At 39.3% G+C, this 24,643-nt stretch overlaps 1 protein-coding gene across 1 annotated transcript; it reads left to right on the forward strand.

Annotated features, from left to right (window-relative positions):
- il12rb2l (interleukin 12 receptor, beta 2a, like) lies at positions 1 to 23,728 on the forward strand. The gene is made up of 15 exons (XM_072694421.1): positions 1 to 309; positions 1,982 to 2,266; positions 6,782 to 6,908; positions 9,029 to 9,180; positions 9,286 to 9,428; positions 11,919 to 12,069; positions 12,423 to 12,499; positions 12,955 to 13,270; positions 15,506 to 15,700; positions 16,708 to 16,809; positions 17,241 to 17,375; positions 20,554 to 20,694; positions 20,858 to 20,933; positions 21,059 to 21,149; positions 22,601 to 23,728. Exons 1-15 carry the CDS (start codon positions 240 to 242, stop codon positions 22,955 to 22,957), a joined length of 2,418 nt encoding a protein of 805 aa, XP_072550522.1. The 5' UTR covers positions 1 to 239; the 3' UTR covers positions 22,958 to 23,728.
- The last annotated feature ends 915 nt before the right edge of the window (positions 23,729 to 24,643 follow it).

The following is a 24,643-nucleotide window of genomic DNA, read 5'->3' on the forward strand; positions in this document are numbered from 1 at the left end:
GTCCGCGAGCGCAGTTGAAGCCGGTAGCAAAGTTAGGAGTCACAGGAGCTGCCTGTGTTTTTCAGCTCACAGCAGCGTGGTTAGTTCGTCTGTAGATAAACTAAACTAAGCTAAGCTAGGCTAAGCTGTACCACTGGTGACTTTTGAGTGCGAGCTGATGCTGTATCTGGTATCTGGTCTGAACTCCAGACTGAGTATATGGGACTGGGTAGGTGGGTGTAAGGGTGATGCAGTGAGTGATGGCATGGCAGAATGGCGCCCTGGTCCTCCTGCTCTTCACACTGAACTTCGTCTGGATTTGTACTTACGGTGAGCGATATTATCAGTGCTATTTCTAAAGCAGAAGTGTTGAAATGGTCGGAAAAGTGAATTAGTGACTAGCCTGGACTGCTGTGAGTCAAACTCGTGACTCGTTTAATTTTGCCAAGTTGCATCACGTTCAGGAGCTGGATATCTAACGTGTGTTTACGCAGCTTGTGTTTAGGACTGGTTCGACTGCCGATAGGCCGATTACAGTAACGATACTATTTCCAAAGTAAATGCTGTACTATATTTTAAACTTTGGGGAAAATACGCATTTTTACTGTATAATACTAAACTATAAAAATAGATGGTAAATACAAAAATGTAAATTTAGCAATAAATAAATAAATAAATAAATAAATTCTTGTTTTAAATAAAAAAAAATGTTTGGAAGAATCACAGTCAAATTTGGCCACATTACTAAAGAGATCTACTATAGATTCCTTAAATACAAGCCATTCACTTTTAGGGGTTAGGGGTCTTATATAAGATAATCCACTTGCTCACTATATTGTAGTGGAAATTCAAACAATAGTCTTTGAGTTTACTCTAAGGTTAAGTAAATTACTCTCTGGTTAGAGAAGTGGGACTCATAACAACTGTGCAAGACCCATAACCACGCCATCAAAACTGCCCAATCAGATTAACAGCATGTAAAGCTTTCATCTTTTAGAAGAAAGGACTCAACCAAGCTCCACTCTTGTTTAAGATCTGAAGATATCTTCTGTTTTTTCCGTCCATTCTTCCGAGAGTATGAAAGAGACGAAAAGCAAAACGTCAGATCAAAACTGCTGAAGCTTGAGGGTGGTCGTAGTTCAATGTACTGACGATTGGACAGCTATAATAAAGGGAAATAATAGGGGGCAGATAAAACACTAAAACAATGAATGTTAAAAATAGTTGTTGATAACTGTGTGTCTTTCTGTTAACCCTTCTCTGTAGTCATTTTTGATGATGAAATTAACTTACATTTACATTTACGGCATTTAGCAGACGCTCTTATCCAGAGCGACTTACAAAGTGCTTTGCTATTTACCCAAGAAAAGCCTTAGCTAGTTAGAATAGGCTAATAATTCAAAAGATACCTCTAAGCTTAGACATTGCTAAACACAATACAATAAGGCGACCATAGAACTATTCGTCCAAGTACTCTCTGAAGAGGTGGGTCTTCAGTCTGCGTTTGTTTTTATGCCCCTTTTTGACTGGAGATTGAACAAATGAAGGGTGGTCTCTGACTATATAACATTAAGTAACAGTAGTCATATGCTGGGGCAGGGGGCAGGGGATTGATTCTAAGATGATTCTAAGGGTCTGTGACAGTGACCGGTCCTTATTAATTGAGTATTTTAGGGGCCCCAGTGTGATATATTTTCATGGGGTCCAAATCCCTGCCAGCGCCCCTGTCCACACCATGCATATGTATCCATACCAAGCACTTATTTTGTTCAGTACAGTTCGATTTTTGATGATTTTAGTTGAGATATGCTAAAAGTCACCTTACACATTCATCTGTAACTGGATGCTTGAACTTCATTATAATAGTTATATTAATATATCTATATATTAATAATATTAATGTCATCACATAACCTATTGTACATTTCTACACTGACCTTCTGCGCTCGCCTTTCTCATGCTTCACAAATTCTTTCTGTTTGTATTTCTTTTGATCTTTCAGCCTCTCTCAAACAGAATGTAAGGTGCTGGTGGAACAGGGTCACATACGATGGCGAGAATGTGTCTATTGAGTGCCATGCAAGTCCACCGAGTTTCCTGCAGAAGTGTGGCCGCTGTCAACTTCATCTCATCACGTCTAAGAACAAAACTCAGGCTGTGCTCCATCAGTGCTCCCGCAACACTGTAAATTTCACCGCCGCTTTGTCACCACAAGCCATGCAGGATGTAAACTGCGTTCTTTCGTGCCCTGGCCAGGGACCTGAGAACTGTACAGTGAAAGAAGGATGTGAGTACTTTTTTTTTTTTATTTTTTTTTTATTTGTCACCAGTAGTAAACAAATATCTGGGGGCGTCAGTTGACAGCAAGCACCATGTTACTAAAATGCTGTACTAACAATAATTTGTGGTTTCCATTAAGCCATTAAACTGCAAGGGCCTGAGCGTGGGCCCATACTGTAAATCCTCATTTTCATTACTGCATAACATTAATATTGCTCTGACATCAAAAAGTTACCTTAACATGGCTGATAATGTATTATATATGTTGTAAACAAAACATGGTGGGCTGTTTAGTAAGCCATACTCCAAATGGTGTAAACTGTGGGCAGGAGACTAATGTGCATTTGGCCATATGTTCAGTAAAAGATTGACTAAGACCTAGTTTCCATGTTCTGAAAACAAACAGGCAGAAAAAAAAAACGTTGATAAGAAGTTCACTGCCTGTCACGGGTCAAATTTCTGTTCTGTGTCTCTCTAATGCCTGGTCAAAATAGCCCATTCATTCATGTGCATTTAAGATGGCCACAGGTGGGGGCTGACTGTTAGGTGATGTCATGCTCCGAAAACAGATGCTCCGAGTACACTGTAGTTGCGAGTTTAGTGGTGTGCTGAGTCTGATTAAAACAAACCTGGATGAACCAGTCTATTAAATGTGTCTCAAGACAGTTGTATACACCCCTAAAGGCAGATCACTTGATTTTGCAGTCTCAACTATAAGTCTTCTAAACATGTGTGATTAGAGCCTCAGTTAACACGGTTGGGACATGGTCTGTGCTGTGGTGTTTATCCTGCTAACTTATCTAAGTGTCAGAACCTTGTCTTATTTCTGTTACTCCCAACACCAGTCGATAAAGAGGAGCAGATGTATCATCACATGTATCGCGATAAATATTGTTTATTGCGTCTTTAAATATCGAGATATATAGTAATTTACCATATCGCCCAGCCCTAGATACGAGTCATTATCGTCTAAAAGTTTATAAGTGAGCTTTCAGTCAGCCAGACTAGAATTTGTAGAATGGTTAACAGAATGTTATCATACTAACTAAGCTAATATTAACCATCTTGTCTGTCTTGATTCATCACACTTTTTCATTTGTAATTTTTGTTGGACTATTGGTTTAAAATGTATTGTTGATTTTTAAATTGTGCAGCTATATCACTTGCAGGATGAGATGGTATGGAAGCCCTCGGTAATACCGTAAATTGATAAAAGCGATACAGTTTTTGGACAGTATGGCGGTATGAAAAAGGTGGATACTTGGATGGATATCTGATGCGTTAAACAAGTTTGCCAGTATAAAATAACCTTGTGTTTTGTTGTCTAGTGTGAGTGTGAGTTTCTGGACTAATCCACTTTAAGAATACACATGTGTTTAACATGTAGGGATATGCTGCCAAAGTCCAGTCCAAAGCTTAACCCGCATTAAAAGGCCACTTGGGCTATACAAAAACTTGGCCAATCAGAAATGTTGTTGTGTTAACTGTGAAATAATGTTCAGATTGGAGAATGAACCAGTGGGGAAAACAGTCATATTAAAGGTGTAGTTGGAAAAATTAAAATAGGTAATTTTTTTTTTTTTAGTTTAGAACAGGAAATTCTAGGCTTTCATTCCATTGCGAACACACACTGGACTCAGACTGTCATCAGTGTTAATAGAAACTGGAAAGTCTGCACTTTCCCTTTGTCCACGTTTTGTGACGTTTTAAGAGTTCTCAGATTTGTTACAAAATGCTACAGAAAATAGCCCACAATGCCAAAGTGAAAGCAGGTTTTTTGAAAGCAGGACATTTCAATTGGGTGTCAATGTATTAAAAATCAAAATGCAAAATATCAGATGTACACAAGTGGGCACACCCTTTGATATGACACCCACAAGTGAGCTGAGATGTTTAACTTAATTGAAGTCCACCTGTGATAAATTCAATTGATTAGACATGATTGGTGATTGCTAACACCTGCCTAAAGACAGTGACAGTGGATGTCGGAGCAAACCCCAAGCCATTAGGTCAAAGGAATTATCTGCAGATCTCAGAAACAGGATTGTGTCAAGGCATAGATCAGGGAAGATGGGCCTTGGCCAGGGAAGTGAGCAGGGTCACCTTGGCAGAGCTCCAGTGCATGCTTTTTGAGATGGGAAAATCTTTCAGAAGATCCAGGCATCCAAGCATCACTCCACATTACATACCTTTTATGGCAGAGTGGCCAGACGGAAGCCGCTCCTTAGTGAAAGGCTCATGACTTCCCACTTGGACTTTGCCAAAAGGCACCTAGAGGATTCATAAAGCATGAGTCTAATGAAACCAAAATTGAACGTTTTGGCCTGAATACCAAGCATAATGTTTGTAGGAAACAGTAAAGCATGACAATGGCAGCATCGTGATGTGGGGATGTTTTTTAGCAGCGTGACTGGGGCGAGTAGTCCTGACAGTGGAAAGGATGATGCAGCAAAGTACACAGAGATCCTTGAAGAAAACCTGCTCCAGAGCACTCTGGACCTCAGACTGGGGCGAAGGTTTATCTTCGAACATGACAATAACCCGAAGCATACAGCCAAGAGAACAAAGAAGTGGCTTCAGAGAAAGTGTGTGAATATCCTTGAGTGGACCAGCCAGAGTCCAGACCCTGAATCCAATTATACATCTGTGGAAGGAGCTGAAAGGGCTGTGTACCAATGCTCCCCCATCAAACCTGAGGGAGTTTGCAAGGATATGCCAGAAGGAATGTTAAAAAATGACCAGAAACCAGTGTGCCAAGCTCGTAGCTTCTTTCCCAAGATGTCTTGAAGCTGTAATTGCTGCCAAAGGGGCATAAACCAAGTATATAACCAAGGCTAAGGGTGTGTACAGATATCTAACCCCTACATAACCTATGCATAACTGTTTTTACTTCATAATTATTACTGATTGTGTGTAGATGTTTGATGCCAAAAAAATTACCTAGTGTAGATTAAGTCTGTAATGTAATAAAACGTAGAGAAGGTGAAAGGGATGTGCAGACTTTCCGGCTTGACTGTATATTCCAAAATCAAACAATACTTAGTATTTGCTTAAAAATAAACAGAAAAGGTGATTTATTATGAAAAACTGCAAAGATGGACCTTATTTAGATGTTTAAGATAAACTGGGCTACACTATCATTTTTTTTCAACACTTCGCGTTGTAGTACTATTCAAACCCGGCCGCAGTGGAATCTGTGGAATGATACCACAGATTATGCTGAGGTAAAAGTTGAGGCCTGAAATCTAAAATCATCATTATTGTAATGAATTAGGCAACGCTATACTTTTCTGAGTATATCAGAGGTATCCTCAGTAAACCACAACTAAACTCAAATTAAAATTAAGAAAACAGATAAATAACAAATAATTTTAGGGAACCTATAAACAATAACAACAATCAAAAACTTAAAAGTGAAACATAAATTAAATCAAATCACTGTTGGAACTTTGGTTTGGCCTAAACTGAAATAAAAACCTTTTTTTTTTTTTTTTTTCCTTTTTTCTTTTAACTGTTTGAATCTCACCTCTTTATATAATCCCAACTAGAAAAAGCTATGTTAATAAGCTATTTGAGGTTCAACACAGAAGGTAAACATAAATCAACAGCACTGAAAAGAAATGGCAAAACCAAAGAGCTCACTTGTAATCATAATTGTGAAAGTTGACTGGATGGTTTGAAGTAGTCAATTTTGTCTTTAAGTCAAACAATAACTTAAGGTTCAAAGTATGATGACCAAAAGGAAAGTAAGTGTGGGGGGAATCGGGGGAGACACCGGGGGAAAATGATCACAAATGAAGTGAGATAAAAGCGTAAGGGGGAGGATTAAGACTGACACTGAAAGCAAAAGGCAGTAGGATCCTACTGGCAGTAGGATTGTAGACAAAGGAAGTTGATCATTAAATATGTTAGCTATCCTACTGAGGTACAGGGCCTATAAAAAGTATGCATGGATGTTTTTTTGGTTTTTTTGCTTTTATAAATGGAAACATGGAATCAATATAATTTGGCTTTTTTTTTTTTACTAGAATTAAAGCAATGTCAATTAAATAAAAATAAATTAAAGAGTAAAATTAAGTGGCTTAATGTAAATTAAGTGGCTGCATCAATATTCACACCCTTTAAAGTGACTGATTGTTCACACTAAAAGAATGCCGTTTTTTACCTCAAATGTTTAAAAATGCCATCACAGCAGTGTGGTACTCGTGCATGTGAAGCACATGGCTAAGGAAGGAAAATGGCATTTGAGTAAATGCATGCTGTGGTGGGCCTGCTTTTGCACACCTACTTACATGACTTCCTGAGTGCATGTGGTCTCGCACGCATAAACCCGTAAAGTGTTGTGCAAGCTTTGTGTGAAACCTTGAACACGCCTCTGTATTGATCTTTCTGTAGGGTGGGTTTGAGGATCAGTGACACACAGTCTAGCTTTTGTATATTTTTCCTCCAGTCTCTTGCTAATTGTATTTGAATTTTCACCTATTGTGTGGATAGTGCACTCATCCTCTTTCTGTCTCTGCAGATCCACCTCCCACTTGCTTAATTCCAGATTTTAACGTTGAGAAGAAGGATATCCACTGCTACTGGGGGCATCATCCCTCAAGTCTGTACAACGTCACCCTACATTGGGACGAGGTCCCTAGAAGCACGTAATGCCTCTCATTTTATACAAATCAGTCTGTTTTCTGGTCAATTTTTTAAAAAGTGGTTATGGAAACCTTTTGGGAGAAGTTAGACTTAGACTTACATTCACTGCAAGCTTGGCACAGGGAAATGTTTATAAAAACAGGTGAACAGTAATGCACTACATATACTTTGTTACTGTACCTTCAGTTGCAATCAAGTTTTCAATCAAAATGTAAACATTTTCAGATGTTTGCAATAAACCAATCAAACAAGAACAGTTTAAATAGCTCAACACAACTAATACAACTAGTGCGCTCAAAATGCCACTTTTAATGACCATTGCAGCCTCAAAATTATTCAACCCCTTCATGACAAGGGTCTTTAGTACTTAGTACAGAACCCATTTGCTGTTATGTCCTGCTGCAAGTTTCTGGCAGCGGTCCTGAGAACTCAGTCCATTCTTTGTGGGCAATGGCCTCCAGTTCACTATTATTCTTAGGTTTGTGTGTGGCTTCCACTTTCTTCAAGTCTTACCAAAGGTTTTCTGTAGGGTTCAAGCCAGGTGACTGTGATGGCCAATCCAGAATCTTCCAGGACTTCTTCTGAAACCAAGCCTCTGTGGACTTTGAGGTCTGTTTGGGATAATTGTCCTGTTGCTAGGTCCAGTGATGCCCAAGCTTCAGCTTCCTCACTGAAGGCATGACCTTTTTTCCTAGGATTGCCTGATACTTGAGTGAATACATCTTGCTCTCCACGCTCCAGATTTCCAGTGCCAGAGGAAGCAATGCAAGGAAGAAGGTTTTGAGGATATTGGTGCATTGCTTTTGGGTTAGTAACAGGTGAACAGGCATGGAGACCTCCAGCTTCTAGGATTGCTTTACTGTGCAAACTTACAGTGTCTGCTCCCATCAAATCTTCCTGCATATCTTTTGGGGTTATCGATCACCTGCCTCGTGGGGAAAGTGGTGGCAGCCGGACATAGCTTCCTCTTTCTGCCACGTTCAGGTTGTGTTGCCAGTGTTCCTTTTAACTTTGAACCTGCAAACAATGCTTCTGACTGTATCTCTAGGCGCATTCAGTACATTTCCTTTTTTGTATCCTTTTTCTTGTTGTGCAAGGCAGTGATTTCTTCACTGAACCTTTTGGACTACTCTCTTGACTTAGGGTTATTTCCATCACTCTCCACAAGATAGTACCGTTGTGAAGATGAGGTAAAGATAAAGTTATAGACATCGCACAAGACATGGCCTAGACAAGGCCGTCCTACAAAACTCGGTGTTGGAACAGGAAAGGGAACTTGTGAGGAACGGCACAACAGGCCATCAGTCACTTTGAAGGAACTATAGTAAAGTCCAGCCCAAGGACTGAAACTGAAATGAGGAGCTCTGCATACACAGCTGGCTTGTGTGGGAGTCATTGAAGGATGCATTACTGAAAAAAGAACAATCCGAGTGTCTCTGGAGTTTGCGAGAGAGTTCCTCAACATTCCTCAACGGTCACCCTCTAAAAGCTGGAAGAACTTCATGTTTCAATAGGACAGTCATCCCAAGCCAAAGCAGCACAGGAGTGGTTGAACAATAGATTAATGTTTTACAGTGGCCACGTCTTAAGTGCAGCTCTAAGTCCGATCAATAATCTGTGGTGCTTTTTTGTGGTCCTCAAGCATCATCCAGCCAACCTGAACAACCAAAGAAGCAAGTCTGTGTGGAAGAAACTTTTCATTTATCATTTTCAGTTATCGCAGCAAATGATGGTTCTGATAAGCATTAGTCTGATGGAGTTGAATACCTATGTAAGCAGTTAACTGGAACAAAGGTACTTTGCAAGCTTTGGTTTGCAGTACCAGTACTGACCAGTGTACTGGTAGGTGTAGTTAGTATCTCAAACAACTCTGATGACTTTTAGAGGGTTTTGGAAGTCATATCAGTAGTCTTAGAAAAATTATTTAGTTCTATATAGTACCAAAAAGGTTATTTAACTTGTGTCAGTATAAAACGTCCTTTAGTAAAAGAACTCATGAAGAACATTTTTAAAGAGCCATACTGGATCAAGCTATTCGATTTATTGAATTAAGCAGAGCAAAATAGCTGTTGCTGAACTTTTCATAGCACTTAACAGTGTATGTTTGTGTATTGTTCTACAGGTACCATGGCAAAAGACCATGGGAAAGTGACAGAGGCCGGATCCTACGTACAGATTTTGGAGATTTTTTTAATATCAGAGTGTGGGTTTCTGCTGTAAGCCCACTGGGCTCTGTGCATTCGGACTTTGCACACTTCCACACAGGCAGCATCAGTACGTTTTGCACACTCCACATCTACCCCTCTGAAGCTGATTCCTGTAGTTGCACTAGTTCATCTTTCCTTTGCTCTAAAACCTCTATAACCTTGTCTTCTTTAGGAGAACCGCTCCCTCCCTTAATCACCAATTACACACTTGACCCCTTGGAGATCTTTTGGGACATGGAGAAAGAAGACACAAACTTAGAAAACTGCCATTGTGAGGTCCGGTACAAGAATGAGTGTGATCTGGACTGGACGGAGGTGAGATGGGTGTTCTATGAAATGTTGCCCCCCCCCCCTTATAAAGAAGCATGATGCAGCAACTTTATCTCAAAATAACAGCTTCAAAATCATGCCGATGGCTCCGCTGACTTGTAATGGTAGAACAGCGTCTCTGTCATTGCCACTTTGGGTTCAGCACACTGCTAACTGCACAATGTAACTGTGGTGGAGCTGCACAAAACCTCTCACAAGAACTGTGATGCTGCACAGCCTTGAATCGTATTTGTGTAACATCCCGTAATGTTACTCCTCAGTGTCCTTAGACATGTTTTTTCCGCTTCAGATGCCGATTCTGTACTCCTCAGCTTGTCAAATGCACTTGCATAGCTGTCCATGGGGGGAGCTCAAAGCGGGATTTGTATTCACTGCAATGGAGTAAAAGCAAACTGCACTCCACAACTGTAGGGGGACAATCACTAAGAGGTTCTCAAATATTGGCCTGTGCTTGCTACACCCACAAATTGTGTTCATTGGCAGCAACTGGTACGAGATTTGCCAAGTGCTACAAAATTTTGACAACATCTAATTTTACCTAAGTAGAAACTGCAGCTCACAGCTTATATTCATTTGATCATCAAACATGCATTCAAATCACAGCTGCAGTTTATTTATTTATTTATGTATTTATTTATTTATTGTTGCGTGCACAAAAGTCTGATCAGTTGATGAGTTTCAGTACATCTTTTCAGTTGCTTAGGCTGTTGCACATTCACTGTAAGGACCAATCCTAGCACAGCTACAGTTGTGACTTTATCAGGGAAAGGAAAACAGGAAGCCTGCCAAAGAGCAGACTTCACAGAAGTACAACAGTGGTAAAGGTTTATGTTTACATTTAGTTTAAGTTGTGTTTTTCCTTTCTTGTCTTGAACAAAAGTATCTCAATCTTTGAATTCAGGTGTTTTATTCAGTCTCTTTGCCAGAGTTGTATAAAATCAAGCACCTAGCCATGCAGTCTTCCTTTACCAGCATGAGTGAAATAATGGATTGTGCTACAAAGCTTACTGAATTCCAGTGTACTGTACTGTAATAGGACGCCAAGATTTGAAACAAGTCAGTCAGTAAAATGTCTTCCCTCCTAGAAATTCCACCACCAGCTGTGAGCGGTGGTATTGAAAGGTGGAAGCACTTAGGAACCACAGCAACTCAGCCATGAACTGACAGACCATGTAAAGTTACAGAGTGCTTGAAAGTCTCCAACTCTCTGTTAACTCAATTAATGCGGAGCTCCAAACCTGCTGTTAGAGTTGCAAAGTGGTACCAACTGCATATTAATGCTCCTGTAGGTGTAATGTGTAAGTTTCCCAATGCCTTAGTGTATTTAAACATATGGATGATTGCTCCTTATTTGAACAGTATTGAAAGATGGAGGTAACATAACTAATCAATTTAAACTGAAGAAATTACTTTGTAAAATTGTTTGTAAAACAGAATTGTAATGTTTCTGTGAGGTAAGTAAAGACACTCCCACATTTCTTACTACTTAAATGCTCGAAGTTCAGACATTTAAAGTGAGATTCCAAACCACAGGAAACTTCAAACTTCGTAGGAGGGAGCAGTGAGTAATGTTTCATCACTACACAGGAAGTTGACGGTTTACCCATCAGGCAAGGTCAGTCAGGGTTAAAACCGCTAGTGCTCCTCAAGAACAGTACAACACAAACCTATTGTATGTCCATAAACTCAGTTATTCCTGCATTACATGAATAAAATGATACTTGGCTGCCATTTATTAGTTTGCTACTTACTTTAGAAGCAAAGGGGCAGTCAAAAAGTGCTGTGTGCGCAACGCTATGTTTTAGTGATCATGTTGCAGGGCATTCCAAATGAAAGGATTTAACCAACTGAAGTTGCCTTAGCCGATGTCACATGGTTAGTGTGTAGGGAATGTGAAGGCACTGCTTAGGGACCCTGTGGAATGGATTGCAGCGTGTGTTTGGTTTGCTCTTAATAGTTGAAGCGAGTAGTATTATCTGCATGACTAAATCCAAAGAGATTTGTATATGCATAATGGGGGAAGTCTGGGAAGGGACTTGACCAGATCTCAGAACCATTAGAAATCCGTTCTTCCACTGTCCGCAAAATACATTTACAAGTGACACAACTGCCAACATGGCCAGGTCAGCCCGTCCTAACAAGTCCAAGAGCAGGCTGCAAGATTCATGAAGAAATGAACAGGTAGCTCTACATGCATCTACCCTCAGAAAGAGAGTTCAGAAGTTTGCCAGGAAACACCTAGACAAAGGCCAGGACTTCTGGAACAATGTATTCTTGAATGTTGCCCTGGTGTTATTTTTTTTTTTCTTTTTGCACAGGTTAAACTTGTACTCCCAATAATGTGAAGACAGCATGGCCTGTAATTTCTTTTAAACTTAAAGATATTTCAGATGATAATTGTTGCTGATGTTTATCTGTGTGTGTGTGTGTGTGTGTGTGTGTGTATATGTGTGTGTTTGTGTGGTGGGGATGTAGGCTGAAGGTACATATGAGGGGGTCTTTGTGCTCTATGACTCTGAGCCGTTCACCAAGTATACATTCCTTGTTCGATGTGGGTTTGGCACTTACAAAGAAGGGATTACTATGAGTAACTGGACCTCGTACACTGTTGAGACTCCTGCCACAGGTAATTTAATGCACAAAAACTATGAGCAATATGTTGTTTTTCATTCTTTAAATTTTCATCTGATCTCATTTTTAGATAAGTGCTTTCACTTTTTTTATGATGTATGTGGTTATAATAAAGATCCAACATCTGGGCTGGATTTCCCTCAGTCTGTATTTAGGTGTAGTCAGTTGTCCTTACACTACATACCAAGACAGCCCAAGTGGCTTTATTGTACATCGGCTTATAGCTCTTCCTGTTTATGTTTCCAAGTACTTCCTAACTAAACTATCTATTTTTAGTTCAGCGCTACAGTGTAGAAATCACAGAGATCATTTTCTGTTCCTCTTGTACCTCCTCTTGTACCTCCTCAGCTCCAGTAGGAATACTTGATGTTTGGAGTGACTGTGAGCCTGATTCAGATGAGCCCAGATGCAACGTCCTATGGAAGGTATGCTTCCACACATAAATTGGAAAAGCAGTGTTCACTGGACACCCTGGACAAACTTATTGGATGGGTTTCTAGTACATATAGTGGCCGATTCCACTGTGTAGCTCCTCGTCTGTCTCTGATCATGTGACAGGAGATGATCAGCATCTGGCTGGTTTTTTTTTAAGGGTGGACCAATAGGACAGTACTTTTTTTTTTTTTCTTCATGGGGTCGCAGTGTATATTGTGGGTATCGTTAGTACTTTTGTGACATGGCCCATACCAACATACCAACAAATTTGCTGCCATTTTCACTTTTTGAGCTAATCTGAATCTGGCATCTGTTCTTTGCATATCGCAGTATCATGGGGAAAGGACAAAAACTAATAGAAATGGAAAATGAAATTATTTTTGATATGAGATGTTGTATTGTGATTTTGATCATTGGTCTGTCTTTTTTTTCTATCATGGTCAAGGAGATGCCAAAGACCCAAGCAAGAAGCAAGATCAACAGCTACCAGTTACGAGTGAAACTAAATAATGGCTCAGAGTTGGACAGAGCAGGGTACACAGCTGCAGAGTGTACACAATGTGGGGTGACAGCTGATTTAGGTGCAAACGCTGTTCCACATCCTCGCCAGAGCCATCTCACCTGTCTCCAAGAGCAGGACCAGTGCTGTTTCCAGTATAGCCAGCTCCAGTTTCCTATCCAGCAAGTGGAGGATATTTGTGTGACCGCTAATTCACCGCAGGGGGAGTCGAGTCCAGCACACGTAGTGTTACCCAGAACAGGTAAATTACTGAAGATTTAGCTTGCATTTGTTTTGCTGTATTGAATTATATTGTTATATTGGCTATGCAAACAATGCGCTAAGCTATTGGGGATATTTTTAAATATAGTAATATTAATAATAGCAAGTTTTAATTTCATCAACATCTTACTAAAACTCAGGAATGCCTTACATTAGCAACAAACCAAGACCAAGACACAAAGTCCCGCGTAGTCTGATAAGAACAGAGCCACGAAGTTAAGTAACTCCTGTGGCTCCAAGCCACAATGTAGAGTCACTTCAGAAGTAGATCATGGAAACATCCAAGCCACCATGCAGAGTCACTTCAGCAGTGGGCCATGGATACATTCAAGCCACAATGTAAATATTCAAAAGGTAGAGTCACTCCAGAAGTGGCCCATGGATATATCCAAGCAGCATTGCAGAGTCACTCCAGTGGCGGGCCTGGGAAATATCCAAGTTGTAGCGCAGAGTCACTCTAGCAGCCTTCTTGGAAGGAAATAGCACTTGTGCAAGAAATAAAAAAAAAAAATTCAAAACCATGCAAAAAATCACTTGCTTCAAACAAACCATACAAAAAACAAAATTAACCAAACAAGACCAATGTAATGTGGCAGTTAATTTTTGTGCACATACTTGCACAGGTAACACGCTCGCATGCACACCAGGGAATATGCCACTAGAGAATGTTCAATTTGCTAATAATAAACACATTATTAATTATAATTATAAACACATTTTTCAACCATGTTTTTATCCCAGCAGGGTTGTGATCACCACATTCTATTGGTTTGTTGATATTTTTAGAAAAAAGTTGAAATGGTGAAATTATGTCAGAGATTTTCAAAAGTGTTATTGTCAATAATGTATCCATCTGTCTATAAGATAGCATAAAATGAAAATTGTATTTGGCTTTTGCTTTTTAAAGTATTGTTATGAACTGACCACAGGCAACATGCATCTGAATTCTGATACATGTGATGAACGTGGAATAATATGCATTTATTTAGCATTAACCTGACATAGTTGTTAACAGGCCAGTGTATAGCACAATTTATCACTATGAGCCATGTCTTTACCCAAATCTGAAATTTTTTAACTTCCCTAATTGTAAAAGTTTTTTGCACCCAGCATTTCCTGTAACTTTTATCCTGGTCCTGTCGTCAGCATTTCCCATTTCATGAAACTTTTTGGTCTCTGGACAGTTAACATCTTATTTCCTTATTTTCTCTCTCTGCCACACATGTACATGTCTTAAAAAAGTAAGTGAACCTTTTGGAATTACTTGGATTTCTGCATTGAATTCTCATCATATATATCCTCATGGTTAACTAAGTCACAATCTGACAAACACAATCTGACCACACTAGTAACACACAGCATACAGTTGTACTGTAGTTGTCATGTCATGTCATTTATTGAGCACATTGAGTAAACATCGCTCGAAAAAGTAAGCGGACCCCTGAATTTAATAACCTGTGTATCTCTGTACATAGGCAATGTATTATGGCCTTTTCCAATTCCATGCCTTTCTAAACCATGTCTTATGAAAGTTGTTCGTACTGAGGCGTGGTTCACACTAAGCGATCTTGGCTAAGAATAACAGTTTTGTCAGTAACCAGGCATTGTGTGTCCTCATTTAATGGGCAAAGCGCATATGAAACCCTGGAGAAGTCATCAGTACAGAGGTTCACTTACTTTTTCTAGCCTGCACTGTGGAATGTGTTTGTCTGTAAGATAAGCTGCTTAGATAACAATCAGACTGCATTTTCACTTGTAATCGATGCAGAAATCCAGGTAATTCCAAAAGGGTTCACTTCCTTTTTGTGGTGACTGTTAGTCACTAGGCATTTGTACATAGGGCTGTTCCAACTTGCAACGGCAAGACAATTTAAATGAGTAATGGAATCTAGCAGAATTTGAGTTTGTGCAGAGTAAGATTACCATGATTCCAAAGGTTTGACTTTGGTACTGACCTAAAGTGTAATGTTATGGCATGAAATTAACACATCGCCATCTGAACCACTGCAGCTTAATTGCCATCTCTGATTTTACAAATCTCTTCCGATTACATAAATCAACAAGTAATTACCAAATTCAAACATGGCCTCACTCAGCATGTTCTGAAGCAGTGATTAACAGTGAGATAAGGACATGGACATCACTTAATTAAGTTAGGTTTACCATGGAGCCGTAAAGAAACTAGACTAATGGTCTCTGGTGTCTGTTTTACTAGGTCTGCCGATACCTGAGGTATCTATGGAGGTGAAATTGGAGAGCCAGTCGCTGGATGTATCGTGGTTAGCACCCCAACAGTTCATTGAGAACATACAGGAATATGTGGTGCAACATAAGCGCATAGGACTACCTCATCAACTGTGCCTAAACTGGATCAAAGTGAACAAAACCAAGAACTCTGTCAAACTCAAAGGTAGGGGTGTGTGTGTGTGTGTGTGTGCGTGCTTGCTTGAATGTGTTGGTTCGTTACTTCCAAATCGTCATGTCTCCTGTAACCATCAGTAATTCTTTGGAAGGAAACAAGCTCTTAAGATAGGGTACGTGCTATTTTAGTTAGACTTCACAGTTTACCACAAATCACATTTCACTCCACTCCATTCAGAAGTGAAACTGTGGATCACAGCACCACCCCGTTTACACCATACGGTTTTGTGGATTCCCTGCCCTGTTTATCTTGATTAATATCAGGAAGGGGTTGGTAATTAGCTATACAAAACTTTTAAGGTGGCACATAGCCAAAACTTAGATGTGTGTTTGAAGGAAATGCACAAAAGTATATTTTTTTAGGAAACACTTTAGCCTAGCTGAATGGTTGTTTTTCACTTTCTCCCTAAGAAAGTACTCTAGGGCTGTCATGATCACTCTGGCAATCAAATTCTCATTTAACATTCTCAATGAATAAGTATTGATTATTGTCAGTTTATTTGACGATAAAATATTTCAAGTTTTCTCACGGGTTCTTAGAATAAAAAAAATTTACTTATAGACACTAGTCTTTCTTAGTGACTTTTATGGATGTAGTGGTGTGGTTGCATAGTCAGGAAATACAACAGTCTGCCACAGAAAGGGCGGTGCTGTTACCCACTAGACCAACCAGGATTGCTAAAAGCCTGTGCAATAGGGTTATTCAGTCCAGTAATCTTTTTTTTTTTTTTTTTTTTTTTATAATTTAGCCTTAGCTATATTTTGTGAACTCCTCAAAATAAAATTACATGGCTGGGAAATTACCAGATTGCATTAATAATGTAATAATACACAATAGTAAAGAAATAAATGCTTATAAATAGCCCAACTGATTTTCATAATGTTCACTGCCCCTTCACAGAGTTTCAGATAAGCTTGCTTACTTCCGTCAGCATGGCCCACTCGGACTCTTATGACATTTGATGCCAAACTTCTATCATTTGCCTCCATCTGCAGGTCAATTTTGTAACTACACACCCTACAACGTGTCTCTGTATGCCGTCATCAACAACAAGAGCCATTTAGTCCAGTCTGCTGTTGTGTACACTGTTCAAGGAGGTATGTTGATACTTGCCATTATTACTATGATGCTTTGCAGCCTGTATACTAACTATATTGGACTGAAATAATATATTGCCAGCTTTTTTTGTATAACTACAGAGTTTTTAATATAGGTTTCAGCCTTAGATTCCAGTATAGTACATTTAATGTGTAATTCTGCTGTAGAGAAGTTGCCTCCACATGAGTCTTACCACATGCATTTCACTGCATGAATGTCCAGACACTTGACCACAAAATGCATAACCACATATCACATTTGCTTAGTTACTTAACTGTGTATTTGGCAGCAACAGTCAACAGTGGAGTTGGGAATGATTAGGAATTATTGCAGTGGTCCAGGGCAAAGTTTGAACTCTGCATTTGTTGGCAAATCTGGTGTGTAGTGGTGTTTATATTTCACCTGTGTCTCCTCTTCTCTCTCTTCTCAGTGCCTTCAAAAGTCACAGATGTGCATGTTACAGAAATCTCTCCATCTAGTGTAAAATTGACATGGAAACCCATTCCCCTTGAAAAGAGCAGAGGAGATATTCTGCATTACGTAGTGGGCATCGATAATCGCACAGGTATTGTACCTAAAACATACACACTGTCAAATGATAGGGAACGTTTAGGAGAACTAGTAATGTCAGTTTCATTACAGACCATCCTGCCTACAGCATTTAACCTGGTGTTTCAACCATATTTGTTCCTGTATGAGTAGATCATGTAGACAAACTAAAATGTGTACTGAGCCAATCCTGATACTGATTGCCTACCCACATTTGATTTTCACTTCGACAGGAAACAAAGTTTTGCTTTTCCATTTAAATTCTAGTCAGGAATATTAAACCCCAGCCTGCACTGGACATTATGATGAAAAATGATCCTTTCAGAGCAAAATATATCCAATATTCCAGAAATTCTTTCCTGAAGTGTCGCTACTTTTGCTACATTCTGTGGTTGATTTTGCATGTCAGTGAAATGGCCTCTTCTTGTCAAAGTAAACAGGTCTTTGCACCAGGCGTTTAATGATTTTGATGAGTCTGGCTTGTGGGGCTGTGCTCTACCTAACCAAATGTCTTAAAAACGTTCCTGTTGTGGGAGGTAATGTTGTCACCAGGGAACCAGATTCTGGAATTTGTGAAACTGCAACATGTTCTCGGCAATGACCCCACTGGAGAATTTCATATGTCATGCAGCCTGACATGAAGGAAAAGACTGAAAATGTTGTAGCTCATAGTAATGAGCCTCTAAAGTGGATAGTTAGTCAGTGTTAGGGAACTTTGCTACTCCTACTGATTGGCCCAGCCTTGAGGAGTGCCAGTGTAATTGCCTTGGCTCTGTGGGACAGTGCAATCTGGTCAGTATTCTAGGGATGATCGACGTACAAATGACTAAAAATGTTTGAGTTGGTATGCAGAGCCTGGGAGGGTAACGGTCATACAAAAATAGGCACTCTGTTAGCATACAAAAATGAATCATCTTTGTAAATTGGTTGCTGAGAACGCTATAGAATTATAAGAGTAACAAAAAGGTTTATTCATTTTGTGACTTTCTCAAATCTGAAGTCCTTTTTCACTTACTGAGCAAGGATCAATCAAACAAGACATGTAGTTCAGAGCTGGTGGGGAGACAACTCTCTGCCTAAGGCCAGTTCCAACTGCTTCTCAGCACAAAAAAATTACTTGGGCCACAGTATGTTCAAGCTACTTAACAGCCCACAGTCATGTAAACCCTCTCAACTGTTCATACTCTCCTCCAACACAATGTAAAGTCTCGCAAGCTGCAGCTGTTCAAACCCCTCCATAACACAACACAGATCTAGTAGACAAGAGAAAACACAAAAAAAATGACAAACAATGATACAGAGCAGCAGGTCTCTTGTGTACAGGCATTCCTGAACCAGCGGAAGTGTGTTCACACACCAACACATTGACTGACACTGACTGGCACACCATGTCCTGCATAATAAAATGGTTCCTTGCCTGGGGAACCAAAAATAAATCGAGCAAAACCCTTCAGGCTGAACAGTGATGACACATCTGTGGAAGGGACGGTGAATCTCCTAGGAGATATCCATCCAAATATTCAGTAGTTATCTGCATAGTTAATCATGCATTTTAAAAATGGCCAGCAAGGGAGATAATGAAAGTGGTAGCAGTTTCAGGTCTTTGCACCAGGCTTTTGATGATTTTGATGAGTCTGGCTTGTGAGGCTGTGCTCTACCTAACCAAATGTCTTAAAATGTTCCTGTGCAAGGACATAGTGGGAGGTAATGTTGTCACCAGGGAACCAGATTGTGGAATTTGTGAAACTGCAACATGTTCTCGGCAATGACCCCACTGGAGAATTTCATACGTCATGCAGCCTGACATGAAGGAAAAGACTGAAAATATTGTAGCTCATAGTAATGAGCCTCTAAAGTGGATAGTTTGAGTCAGTGTAAGGGAACGCTGCTACTGCTACTGATTGGCCTAGCCTTGAGGAGTGCCAGTGTAATTGCCATGGCTCTGTGGGGACAGTGCAATCTGGTCAGTATTGTAGGGATGATCGACGTACAAATAGGGAGGTCATTTCAGAGATAATCAAAGTGGTAGCAGTTTCTGAATTAGGGCTGGGCGATGTGGTAAAAATATTCACAATACTTAAAGACCTTTAAATATGAAAGATTTAAGACTATTTAAATCAGTCACAACAGATTCTTAAAAACCTCTACACTGGGGACTTTCCTTTTTATTTGAATCTGCTGCACTTTATCTAATTAAACCTGAGTGATTACACTGTTAATAATGAAATGATAATATAACCAGTGTTCTTTAAGCACTGCCAATATCCTCAAAATGCTAAGAAAAGCATATTATCACCATAACGTAACATAATGTATCACAATACAATAGAAAATTGTATTGCCCACCCTACTTTGAGTACATACACCCTCAATATCTGCTGGTCCCCCTCCCACTCAGCACTTTCAAGACAGGGCTTAATGAGACGCGAGCAGGGTAGAAAGCAACCAATTGGAGTATTTTCTTCTTCCACGACAACCAATGGGAGCCTCAACATTTGGAAAGTTGCTGCCCACTGCTACGAAATAGTGGGGGAAAATCCTCACTATTTGTGGGCGCCCTAGCCAGGTTTGGGACGGGTGTAATTTATCAGCTTAAAAAAGCTTGTCTTAAACAAACCTTCCTCTTCAATGTTTTTCCTTCCTTGTTTTAACAAAATGCCACAAAATGTTTATAATGTTATATTAAATGTTAATATTGAAAAAAATTGGGGTGTACTAGGCTGCCTGTTTTAGCTGCATATCTGCCCATTGAAAATGAATGCATTTTAGTAATATCAAATATATTAAAGGAGCATCTGTGTGCACTACTTAGCATTAGTGTGTTTCATGGAGGGAAAATATGATGAGTAGTTGCCTGTAAGTATTGTAATGGTGTAAAAAGTCAAACTCCAGAGGCATGTTATCAATAACCTTTATTGGATCTTAAATGTGGTGCTTAGTTGAGACTTTTCACTCGAGTTCTCTTGAGTCTCTTCATACTAGGCTACATACATCTGCATTTCACTGACAAGCTGGAATGAAAACAAACTGAAATAAAATAGAATAAATAGAATAAATATAAGGAGTAGAAAGTGCAGATAAGTACGTGAAAATGTAAGTGGAATTAAAAAGTTGGCTGAAACATAATTACTCCAGTATAGACCAAAATTTCTACTTAAGTAATTTGTTACTTGACACCTCTGTCTTTTGAACAGTGTGCGATGTAAACAGAGATGAGAACAGCGTCCATGTGCAAGAACTGAATCCTGGGACACATTATGAAGTGTGGATCTGTGGGGTGACTGTGGCCGGAGAGGGAGAAAGGACAACTACCAGATTCACCACAACCACCCCTAGTATGTCTTCTTTCTTCATAGCTTTCAGTTTCTATACCTAGCCATAGTAATCCTACATGGCACAAAACTACATTACTTTCCATTACTGGTTATTATGAAGCACTTCTGTGGCTGACGTTTTGTCCGGGAAGCCCATCTTATTTATCTGTGTTTTGTTTTTCAGATTACAGTGCCATAATTATAGTTGTCATATTACTGCCCTGTTTAGTCATTGTAATATTGGCTGGTGTGTTAGTTTGGTAAGTATGGGTGCTGTTGGTGTATTATTTGTTATCTGGTGTATTCTTATTATATTTAATCTTATTATACTCTAATAATAAAATAATAAAAGTAATACAACTTTCTAATATTTCCAACTGTCTAGGTGCTGTTCACGACCCCAGGGGAAGTTCTTGAAGTTCTTCAAAGTTCCAGACCCCATCAACAGCAAATTGTTTCAGCCGATGAACAATCAGGTCAGAGTGGGTGGGGGGAGAGTAATCTATGATCTATAATCTATGTCCTTTAGTACATTGTAGTCATCTGCATGTCCCTCAGAAGACTCCAAGCTGCAGACATGACTGCAGACTGCTGCCTCCTGCTCCCTAAACAGTGTGATGAGTTCAATCATGACATATCGTGTTAGAACAGGGAAAGCACCCCACTGTGTAGTTAAGAAGTACAGAAGAATTATGGCAGGGACATCAGTAATGGATGTGGTATTTTGGGAACAACAAAAAATTACAATATACATTAGAATGTACTTTTTTTTGTAGATTCCTTTTCCTAATTGTCCTAGATTAATAATAATGCCATGACTTACAGAGTCACTCACATAAGTGACTTACAGAAGTGTTTGTACTTGATCACTACTTTTGACTTTCTATATATTCATTTTTGCTGTAACTTCGTCCTTGATGTGGTATGGCTTCTACATCATTTTTAGAAGAATTTTAGAAGTATCTTTCCAGACACCTCTAAAATGGTGATGAGCTTATTAACCCCTTAAATAATAAATGTAACTTCTCAGAACCAAAACATTTTTGTTTTTGACCCACTAACTTTTTTATATATAGTTTAAATGTGTGGCCATCAAAGCAAACAATTCCAACCAATATTTGATAATTTATTCATCTATCTTACTCCAATAGAGCAGAACATGTATGCGACGCTGGACCACTGTTCTAAAAAATGCATTTTATTCTAGTTGTGAACCTATTTGTATTTAAGTCTATCTGAAATGTGTAAATGTTCCCATTTTTACCCCAATTTCTACATTTTATAAATGTTCCCGCACTGCCATCAGAATCGACAGATGAAAAACATATGAAAAATGTCAGACCTGCATTGGCCCACAGTTCCTATATTTGTGCAGTTCTAAACTAAACCAAGGATCTCACATTTAGCAACCTTCATGTATTTAAGAAAAAGTTCAAAATGTATTTCTGTGATCAACATTTTGTGCCTGATATTTTGAGTAATACAGTCCTAATCATCATTTAAATATATAATGTGTAATCAATCATCCAAGACACATTTTGGTATCTGACATTAGGAGAGGCAATGCTAACACACGCTGGATTTATTTGCTTTAAAAATTTGGCCCATCATTCATCTATGCAGAGAGGTTTCTTTTAGCATATATTGACTAATTCTTGGATATTTTGGACGTGTATTTACAGAGATGAGATTGGTGACATATTTAAGTCTAGTCTTTAAACGTGCTTAAACAGTCTAACTTCAAATGTGAAAGATGACTTGACTAATCTGCTGCATCTGGAATAAGTGATGTTGATTTAAAGCATGTTTATTTAATTTGCTGACATTTTCTTTAATAAGCTGTTTGTGTATTTAAAAAAAAAAAACCTATTCACAGACACTGAGGATGGGTTCTAACTAATATGATCTGTGTGCGTCTGTGTTACAGTTCCGACAATCATGGCTTGTGCCTCAAAACCCCTCAGAGAACACCCTGACGATCTCTCAAGTGGAGGTAGTCTCAGGTTCTGACAGCCTTCCTGACCCAGAGGAAGTTCATGAACTCATAGTAGATTCACCAGAAGTTGAGCCGCAGAGTGAAGAAGACGGAGATAAAGAGCTACAAGAGCCCGAAAGATTAGAGAGGATTGATTCTTTGAATCTCCATAAGACGAACAACTACAGACAGATGATTGACAGCAGTGAGGAAGAGGTCAGCAGGGAATATGAAGATGAGGAATGGGAGGAGCAGGTGTCTCCTTCAGACTATGAGAAACATTTTTTGCCCTGTATTCAGGATATGTAGCTATTTTTTTGAAACCTTGATGTTTGTTTATGGAAGCTTCTTGAAGTGCCTTCTACTGTGTGTACAATCTTACAAAAAGGGAAAGGAGGGGGAGGGGGTATTGTAAAGCTTTTGTAGTACAGGTAGAACCATGACACCTCAAATAATCCATTTAATGACTGAATGATGCTTGAGGTAGTTCTTTATAGAACCTTTTGAGGACATTCAGGGAGAGAACAGAAAATCTTTTTTTATGAGATTTACTTGTTGTACCTGTTACCTTGATTTATACATTTATACTCATGGATGTATGAAAACAGACTGTGGTTCTCAATGTGATTTTTGAATCTATTCCAAGACCCTTAATAGACACTCAGGGTGGCTTAGATACATTCCTTTGTATCAAACTAACAGTATTACCTAAAAGACCTTATGCAAACATATATACTGTGCACATGAATTAAGATGACTCTCAGAGATATACTGTATAAGCATGGACACTCTGATGCAAGTAAAAGGTGCTCAAAGTTGTGTTGAGATCAAATTGAGCACTTTCCTCCCAGCCAGTGTATATACTTCTCAGCTTCTGCTAAGGCTGCTGAAGCCTTCTGACGGCCACAATCATTACTGCAGTTTCTTGATGTGCAGTTAATTTTGCAAGATATTCAGGGAATTCTATTGCTGTTGAATGTTTAAATGCTATTTCATGTTATGTTTTCTCTAACAAATGATACTTTTTCTCTTGTTCAAATGAAATGGTAGTATAAATAAATTTGACCTCGTTTATGTAAGTGTTTATAAGGCACTGCAGGTGAGTTCAGAGAGAGTGTGGTGTGTGGTACAGCATTTTTGCAGGACCTGTCTCATGTGAAACTGAACTTTCCTCATTTTTTGGATGAGTTGATCTACTATGTACACAAATCCTCAAAACGTACAATTTATTGCATACCCCATACTGTGCACTTATGGTGTTTTCACACCTGCCTTTTGTGGTTAATCAGACTCCGTTTTCACCTTTCCACCAAAACTACCGCACTGAGACGGATGAGAGCAGTGAACTCCGGAGCGGTTCGTTTGTAGGGTCATCTGACCTCGATCCCACCCAACTATCAGATGTACTTCGCCAGTTTGAGCTAAACACATTCTTTAGGTGTAGTTTAACCTGGTATGCTGTCCAGATAATTACTGCATCTGTGAACAAATACAATCTCTGCCGTCGCGTCGCGTTAAACTGCGCAGAAATTATATATGCACTAGTTCAGATCACAGGAACGGGCACACGTCTTCCTGTATTTACTTCCTTGCTCCCGCCCCCGACAGGTCTGACCAATGAGCGGAGAGAACGTTCTCACGTGGTTTGTTGTGACGCGTTTTAGACCCTATAAATATTTCCCCGTGTGAAAATGAACCAAACCGAGGGGAAATGCTCCGATTATATAGACTTCTTAACTGATTCGGACCAAATCAAACGAACGATAGGTGTGAAAATGCTCATAGACAAAATCGGCGTAAACTGCAAGAACAGGCTGCTGTTGTTTTTGTCGTCTTACAAAAACCAATGCATTTTAATAAATCAACCTGGCCAGGCTATTTGAATGAAGTGCTTCAGCCCAAACGCTTTAAATAAAAACTTAATAGGCGACGCCTAAATCAGGACAGCCAATCAGAGCAGAGTATTTACATACTGTACATCAATCTTAACATTAT

This window comes from Salminus brasiliensis, chromosome 12 (genome assembly GCF_030463535.1).
Source record: "Salminus brasiliensis chromosome 12, fSalBra1.hap2, whole genome shotgun sequence".
In the NCBI taxonomy this organism is placed as follows: domain Eukaryota; kingdom Metazoa; phylum Chordata; class Actinopteri; order Characiformes; family Bryconidae; genus Salminus; species Salminus brasiliensis.